The sequence below is a fragment of the Styela clava genome, chromosome 3, assembly GCF_964204865.1.
Source record: "Styela clava chromosome 3, kaStyClav1.hap1.2, whole genome shotgun sequence".
In the NCBI taxonomy this organism is placed as follows: Eukaryota; Metazoa; Chordata; class Ascidiacea; order Stolidobranchia; family Styelidae; genus Styela; species Styela clava.
In genome coordinates this window covers 7,808,658-7,817,804 of record NC_135252.1, presented here as the reverse complement: position 1 = coordinate 7,817,804, position 9,147 = coordinate 7,808,658, and the positions used below count along the sequence as shown (strand labels likewise).

The following is a 9,147-nucleotide window of genomic DNA, read 5'->3' as shown; positions in this document are numbered from 1 at the left end:
ACCAATTGCTTTGAAATTAAATAATTAAGAGTCTTGTTGTCGCTAAAAGGATACAAATTTTATTTATTACAAAAATTTCTGTAGGCCCTATGGCATTCGTTTTTTGTGTGTGATGACGTCATCAAAACGAAAATTGCGCACCGTGTGGCGACCCCGAGTTCGCGCTCGCTTCCATCTGGTGGCCAGGGAAGGCTACAGTACCGGTAGTCTACTGTGAAAGATTACATATCCGCACTACTTCGTTTTCGTGTCCATAATTTTGAGCATTTCTATCTTGTTCAGATATCACTTATGAAGAATACAAGAGAGAAATGCTCAAATATATGAAAGAAGTGTCCAACGACTACCGACAGAACCGCTGTACAAGTAGCATAATATGTAATTTACACAAAAATACGTCATATGAGCATTCAAAAGCTTTAAATCAAAATTGCAAATCAGGTAAGCAGTGGGCACCGACTTTGTCGATAGATGTCGGACCGTTCTGACGCAATGCCATGTTCTCTTTAAATTCTTGGCTAATGTTTTTTACATTTTCCCTACTGATGAATGATAGTTTATTAGAATACAAATATTTTGTGACTCGCTAATGGCCGATGGTTTCAGATCTGGGCCATCGTGCAGCGCTTCGGCTGTATAGTATTATCACAATACTCAACAAACTACATATATATTATACACAAAATACATAGAAATACAAAATCGTGGACTACAAAATCAATAAATAGGAAAGACAAATATTTCAGAGTAAGGAAATTATTTATAATAATGAATTACCCACGGGTGTCAAATGGAATACCGGGCGCACATATCCGGGGGCGTGTGTAAACTTGCTACAGTTTATCACAGTGCTAAATGGTGAAGTATTAGATGGCCCTAGACTATGTGTGTTAAAATTCGTGATTTCCCATTTTTTCTCTATATGAAATAAATACTACATATTATTTAGAATAATCAAATGAGTTATGAATATTGCAGATCGCATCTTTGTATTTCTGTTTTTATAACTGAATAATAACATTTTAAACTTCATTCTAGATTACTAGTTTGAGCTATATTCGTGTACTAGGATTTGGCTTACAAATTGGCAGTACATCGAACAAAGTCAGGCTAGAGTTTTACGACTTTTGTAGGACTTGGACTCAACACTCAAGATTCGGAATAACCGTAACCCAACTTCATTCGGAACTGTATATTTAGATACCTAGTGCCCAACACCATTCTTTCAATGATAGTCCTAAAACTGAAGTCCATTTCATGTGTAATATTTATTTATCCACTACATGCAATTAAAACTCCATAGATGTAATACTATAAATATTGTTTCGAAATTCTATTTTGTACCAGTTTTTCATGATTACCAGACTGACCAGAACGTTTTCAGTAAAAAAAGGTTATATTTATACGTGTTTTCTACGACTAGCTAAATAATGTTCTATTCCGCTGAAATATTGGGGATTAGTGATAAATCATGAAATGGATGACATAGCTCAATCAAATGAGTAATATTATACATCTTTGTTTTTTTGTATGACTTTATTTGAATTTTATATTTATTTTTTATGTTTCTTGATTGAATAATTTTATTCGAAATCATATTTGAGCGTGATATAAATATTGTGCGGAAAATTACTTTTAAAACTACGTTTAGTTTTATTTGAAATTTTCTCATAGGAATATTGGCAAAAAAATACGTTAGCGACAATATCTACTAATATGATCTGCAATTATCTATATGACAATCTTTGTGTATTTAGTCTTTGTTGTTATTTGTAAAATTTCGTAATATGACAACGAACGTTTATAGAAAGCACACTGGCAATCTGTCACGATTTTGAAGTGCAATATATTAAAAATTGTGGTGAAGCATGGATGATAAGATAAAGCTGGAATAAAAATGAACAAGGTCATGTGTTTGTATGCGTGTCAAAATGTCAATCAATCAAAAGAACTTAATCAATCAAAAGAACTAACGCTTCTAAAAACTAATGATTGCCGTTTTAGGGCCTAACAGTTGACTATAATAAAAATGTCGAAAGAGACCATACAAAATGGCCTCAGGAAACTCGGTTAGACTGGGTTTTAAACGTGATAGATAAGAATTGAATGACGTATGAGTTGGTTACGATGGTAACGCGTGAAAGATTATAATCTAGATTATAATCTTTGTGTTTCTTCCACGCAAAACCATCGTTTGTTTGGGTTGAAATCAAAAGTGATTGCAGAACCTTGTTCTGATCTTCCCTTATTAACTCCCACGCGAAATCATCGTTTGTTTGGGTTGCGATTAAAAGTGATTGCAGAACCTTGTTCTAATCTAAGGATTGTTCTAATCTAGAAGAGAAATTAGAACTTATTAACAGATATGTTAATTACTTCAAACAAACGATATGGTATCACTAAATACTGATAAATATTTTCATTTCAATAGAAAACAATGTTGCCGTGTTGTGTTTTTTTAAACGGGTGGCACAGATTTGAGTTTGGTAGCAAGTAAGCAAATTTTCATTCAAAAACGAAGATGCACTCATAACTTCAAAGTCTGTTTTTATCCAATTTCACACGGAAATCCCTAAAAAGTGTTTATTCTCGGCCACCTCACATCTACGTTCCTTTTTCATCCATTACCGGCTTCTGCTGCATATGTTACAACGAGCAAAAGAATTCTTAAGAAACCCGATGCATATGTTGAATACTTTCGTAAAACATCATGGCCGCACGGGTTCGAATATTTTTAAATGTTACGCAATTCCTCCTGTCTTATGTAAAAGCGCAGTAGGGTCTAAACTCTAATTGACAGTTTGTTGTTGAGACTAATTTGGAAGATAATCCGTTCAAAAAATGACTAGAACCGCGTTCCCTCTTCGGGTACACAATCCAAACAATGTACCTATTAAGCAGCAATCTTTAATTCGGATATTTAGATGGTACAAAGATGCGACGTTCTCAAAACACAGTTTTCGCCCCACAACTCCGCGTATACGGTTGGCGATACATCCCGACGCGTAACATTTGACTTGGTATATAGGAAGAAATACGTATACACATGAGCCATTAATCAAAACTTTTGAATGAGAATATCAAGTTGTATTTGGAGTAAAATTTCATTTGAAACATTTCGCCACACTATAATTTTAGTATCAAAACATCTTGTGAAAAAATAACAAAAAGGTAGGTCAAAGGTTTCAAATTATATCTGGAATTAAATCCCAGACAAGAATGCATGCTGATCACGTAAAGGCGGTATGCCGACAAGACGACCGTGTCTATTTGCCAATGGCTAAGTTTTGATTACTCTGAAATATACCTAGCATATTACGCAATAAAATTGTCTAATGTTGTTCTGAATACATCTGTACGGAGGTTAGCAATAGAATTGGTGTAGGTAAATTTTAACACATTAAAACATGAAAGTCTCGTCTGACATACTGAGTGAGGTCACAGAACATGAATTCACGCGATGCAGGAATTGATATTTTTCAATCAAAGCTTTTATGTGAAACAGCATCTCCGCAAGAAACCAATGGTGATGTTGCTGTGTAAATAAAAAAAATAAAATAAGCAGGGAATTATATGTTTTTGAATTTTTGTATTAAAACTGTCTTTAAAAAATAAAATGCCTTGAAGCAATAAGTAGAAATAGCAATTGGATATGCGAATTCAGGTCAAGGTTGAAAACGATGTTTTGTCATTAACTTAAATTTTAGTATTCAAACAAACGTAGGGGGTACGTATTCGATATTCGTTGATCGGGTATATTCATATATCTCAACAAAACGTGAACTTTCTAAATTGAATTTAACATAGAACTATGAACTACTTATGTACTTCCGAGGGAAATTTTGCATCCAATAGATGTTCGTTATACAAATAAAATTTGAAGTAGAAAACGTTGGAGATATTAACGTTTACTTTCCTACATTTATTCTAAAGATTTTACCTTGCGAGAGTGACGGTTATATAAACGTCCCATTCTCTTTTTCCAGATTCTGAAAGATTCGTCATCAAGGATATCGAATAGAAAAGCATTGGTCTGAAATAGTTTGGTATTAGATTCGTGATTATTTTTTATCATTATCACTTTTCAAAATATTATTGAGTTATTTGACAAAATTATTTGAGTTGCTCAATAAAATATAGGTCCGTGACATATTTCATTAAAATACACTTTGTGAAATAGATATGTCTCGTTGTTGACTTCTAGAAATTTTATGCTGAATGCAAGCACAAAATTAGCCAAAACAATCAATATAATGACCTAATAACTTCACTGCTAAAATAGAGTGCACTCACATTGTTATTTCCCTCGTCAAATTCGACTTTTCTGTTTTGAATGTGACGCTTAAGATGCATTGCCGAACAAAGAGAAAATAAATTTGCTCTTATTGCAGTGTAGCTTGTGTTCAATTCAACTTTTGCTGTCGTAACCAAATAATTTTGCGCAATAGAGAGCATTTCTCGATATCTGTGAAACATGAATGGTAATTGAACCATTCTTCTTGGCAATTTTCTCTGAAAAAATATCGAAATCGGTAATTAGTTTGAGATTTGTTTATCCGTAGCCATCAACTCGAATAATGGAATAAACGAAATTACATCTCAGAAGAAAAATTACGCGTCTTGCCGCTCAGAAACCAAATATTAAATGTTGTTGCGTATTATATTCAAACGTTTGTTCGCTGTTTTATGGTAATAATTTAACCATCGGGTTATGTCGCTTCGGGCTTTTGGGTCGACTTCGAAATAGCAACCATTTGAGTGTTTATTAAGATTATAATTTAAATACCATTAAAGATGAGCATTTATGTTTATCTAATCTTCCATGCAACGGTACTTTGGATTGTAAGGAAATATTAGGTAAAGGTCTCTATCGCCCCGTCAATTGCGCTTTGTGGGAGACTGATGTTCATATCTCGTATTGAGATTGAGACTATGCCTTAAAAAAAATAAAGCTAGCGCCGACGGCGAAGAGAAAAAACAGCGAAATGCACATACATAGCAATATATTTTGACTATATGACATATTTAGTAGTTCATGGTTTCGCCTTTAAAATATTCGTTTAGTAAAAATTTTAATAGCTGTAAGGCTGGAATATTCGATTCCAGAAATAATCGAGTCCGTCTGAAATTGGAACATACTCATTCTAGTCATTTATAAACAAAACAAGTAAATTCATGGCAAAAGGTGATTAAACATAACACTCACGCCGTGATAACTCCTTTGTTCCCAGATCCCGCCATGTTTCACCTGAAAATAATATTTTTTATTTGTCTATCAGACAGTGTTGCAGTAGTTGTAACAAAATCATGAGACGTTTTGCCGTGGATTTAAACTTTTAGCTTTGCCAAGTTCATTGTATACATTTTTATAATTATGATTCTCGGTAGAACCCCATTTTTTTTTTATATAATATTGAAAAAAAGACCTCTGTTGAGGGTTCTGAATCGTTATTTCGTTCACTTAGACTCTTAATATAATGATGAACAACTTTTTTGCAGACGCATTGTTGGCAGACCTTACCCAATTTGCATTTTAATTATCTCTATGTGAAAAGTTATACTAATCTGAGACGCAACATTTTAATATTTTACAACGATCAAAATAGTATGAACAATCTGTTATTATTTACGCATAAAAGCACACTTTGATTATCTTGATTTGAAGATTATTATTTAACAAATAAGTATGTGGTGATATCCTGGTATTGTAGTCGCACATTGCATAAATTGTAATTGATGCTTACCAATGTCAATTGCGATGATAAAATCGATTGCTGCAAGTTCAAGGATTTATCACATTGTTGGAAACTTGCCAGGCACTTCGGTTCTTTGAACAACGGTTTGCAGATATTGCTATTTCGAGGAAAAGTTTCATCATCAAATCTTGATTTAATTGGATCACCGCCGATTTTCTTACTTGTACAAAGAATTCCAATAACTGCGCAGCCTGAAAATAATCGAAACAAGTCAAGTAATATTGTCACAGTGATTTTTTGTATAACAGAATGCTATTATAACCTCAGCTTACCGATAAGATGTCGCAACATAGCAAACATTGGGTTTCACAACTAAAACGGAGTTACCGACTTACATGCCTTTTTATTATGGAAGTTCAACTCGGTGTCTTTGTCGGTTAGAAAAACCTTACATGCATTTATGTTTGTTATCTTCTAAAGACATAGCTGTGGGTAACCATCAGAGTGCGTCGTCTGGTTCCATTTTTTTGCTTGATAAGTGAATGCAATTACGACAAAATTATACAATTCGAAAGCAGACAATTCAATTTAATGATAAATTTGCTGCTGTCTTTTTGACATCATACATGTTAAACGCGGTTCCATTAAACTTTCTGCAAGGCGAATTCTCTGTTTGGTTTTGATGAGCGATAACGATGAAAAGTTTTTCTCACATAAGTAAGTTGAACAAAAAACATCTGTAATTTATTGGCTTTGTCACTGAGCTGAAGATATTCTTTTTCAAGCGATATCCAAAACTGTGACAATGTCACCCAGTCGTTTAGGGCTTGAAATGGACACAGGGCCTTTGACCGAGTTTGGTTAACGCATCAATAAGAGTTAAAAATCGCGAAATAAATGTCCAGGCGATCAATGCCTTGCATTTTGGAATCCAGATATAATATTGGAATATATCTGGCGGGCCGGTAGGAAGTTTGACGTGGTTAAGAACCACTGTTTTAAGTCGTGGAATTTTACATGTACACTTTTCAATATCTGATGTGGCCTAATTTCGTTTTGTGTTTACGTTGTGTGGTAAAATCAGTAGACTCGGTATATTTAGAATGCAGGTAAACAAATTAATGAACTAGAAATTGCTTTACAATTCAGGCTGCGCTAGTTCTTCCACCATTTTGTTTGGCGAAGTTTGAGACCGTACTGAACAAACACGAAGCGTCTATACCCGCGGGTGGGCGCATATCTAATGCAACTTGCTGCTGCTCTAAGATTAACATAACTAAAAATGTAGGGTTCAAATGTTTCAAACAAAAATGAAGATCAGATCATCAAATATTCATATGGCTAGGAACTGAGCATTCGTGTCCATATATTTAAGCATTGCTCTCTCGTCTATATTCAAATTAGCGCCCCATAAACATTATAAGCGGCGAAGCCAGGAGAGGTTCAGCTCTCTTTTTTTGACATTTTCGAAAGACTGAATAACGCGTGCGATCTTGACGGGGATTATTTTGTTATAATTGCTGATTGTTTTCTCGTCAGCTCGGCGTGACTATCTATAGTCCAGGGGTGACGAACCTATATCCTATCGCGGGCTACTTTATCAGTCACCACTGAGTAAGCGGGCCGCACAACTTTTTAGTCATACTAGGATACCTGTTAATTTCCATCATCAAAAACGAACAACTTTATCCATAAAGCTGAAGTTATTCAATAATATATTGCAGAGTAAAATAAAAAAGGCACATTCAATGACTTTTCGGCTCAAAGAGTTTTCTGGAAACCTTTTTGCTTCACTAAGCGCTTACTATTAGGACAAACTGGCGATTTGGAAACTCTCAACTGCATACCAAGATTTTTGTCTGTCAGTCTTGAACTGTATCGATTAGATGCTGTTTTGGTGGCGTCATCTCACTCAGCCGCGCGTTTCGTTCAAGTTCGAGATCCGAATTTCCGTTTGAATACCGCAGCATTTTGAACTCGTTTTATTTTTTGGTCCACTATCGGAGTATCACTGTACTGTTTTATTGCATAATATACTAAAAATATATTGTAGTCTTTGATATTTTATCGCAGATCTAGGGATATTCCTAACGTTATATCTTGTCGTATATATCTTGAAAATTATCTTGGGTGGTGGCATTATGATAGAGCGGAGTCAGTGTTGTATGGTGGCCCATCGTTGTCACTGGTAAAATTAAAAAATAAAATAAAAAAACTTAAAAAAAAAGTAAAATAAAAAAATAGTTGCGAAAAAACATTAAAAAAAAAATAAAATGCACAAAAAAAAATTAAAAATAAAAACGAAAATAAAATAAAAACGGAATAAAAAAAAGCAAAGAAAAAAAAATTGAAAAAAAAAGAAAATAAAAAGATTGACAACTATGGGCCGCCTCGTGGCCCATCGTTGTCACGCGATTTTATTTTGATAAAATTTGCTTCTGCTTGGGACCAACGTTGTCATGCATAATCCTACGCGCACAAACGGTGTTTCCTGGGTTTCTGACTCACTACTGATTTTCTTGAGCAATATTCAATAAATTCAAAACGAAAATGTTCTATAAATTCTCAATGCTACAAGTTCGACTAGAAGTAATATATTTATAATGATGATAAGAAAATATAGATTTGAGTACGAAAATTCGGGAAATTTGTTTTTACGTGTAGAAGGTAATTGAATTGGAGAATGCTGCTCAACTGCTCAGTTGTCTGGACACTCTTGCGATACCGGTACCGTCTGACCGCAATTGTACCCATGCAATATCTCTTTTCAGCCATTATAATAAGTACCTGTATAGTAATCGTAATTTGTAATAACTGCAAAACTAAAATGTGAATAATTCACAAAGCACAGACTTAAATTATTAGAAAAAGGACTGTGTGCATAAAGTAGCCTAGTTAGACTCGTCCGTCGGCTCTAGCCACTACTGTCTGATCGTACAACCACGAGGCTGGAAGGCGATTATGGTTAGACCTGATTTCAATGGAACGTGCATGTCGGCATGTGCATACGGTAAGGCATACCGTGCAGCCGTAATGTACCGATCCAGACGAATGATGAATCGCGCGGGCTCAACCATTTTTTTCAATCCATCCCTCGATTCACCGTATTATTCTACTAGACTATCCGTATCTCCCACTCGTTTCATGAGTGACTGTATGCTGGGTACCGGGTACGATCAGACAGTATCGGTATCGCACGAGTGTCCCGACAACTGAACATTTAAGCAACGTTCTCCAATTCAACTACCTTCTACACGTGAAAACAAGATTCTCGAATTTTCGTATTCAATTCTATATTCTCTTATCAATATTTTAAATATATATATTACTTTTAGTTGAACTTGTATCATGGAGAATTCATAGAACATTTGCATATTAAATTTATTGAATATTGCTCAAGAAAATCAGTAATGAGTTAGAAACTCAGGGAACACCGATTGTGCGCGTAGGA

General features: G+C 34.6%; 1 protein-coding gene across 1 annotated transcript; it reads right to left on the bottom strand.

Moving 5' to 3' along the window:
* Nucleotides 1-2,728: 2,728 nt before the first annotated feature.
* Nucleotides 2,729-6,117, bottom strand: LOC120342990 (uncharacterized). The gene is made up of 6 exons (XM_039412052.2): nt 6,029-6,117; nt 5,745-5,947; nt 5,207-5,248; nt 4,294-4,512; nt 3,941-4,033; nt 2,729-3,535 (listed from the first exon to the last, which is right to left on the bottom strand). The coding sequence occupies exons 1-6, from the start codon at nt 6,054-6,056 to the stop codon at nt 3,401-3,403; spliced, it is 720 nt and encodes a 239-aa protein (XP_039267986.2). The 5' UTR covers nt 6,057-6,117; the 3' UTR covers nt 2,729-3,400.
* Between the last annotated feature and the right edge of the window lie 3,030 nt (nt 6,118-9,147).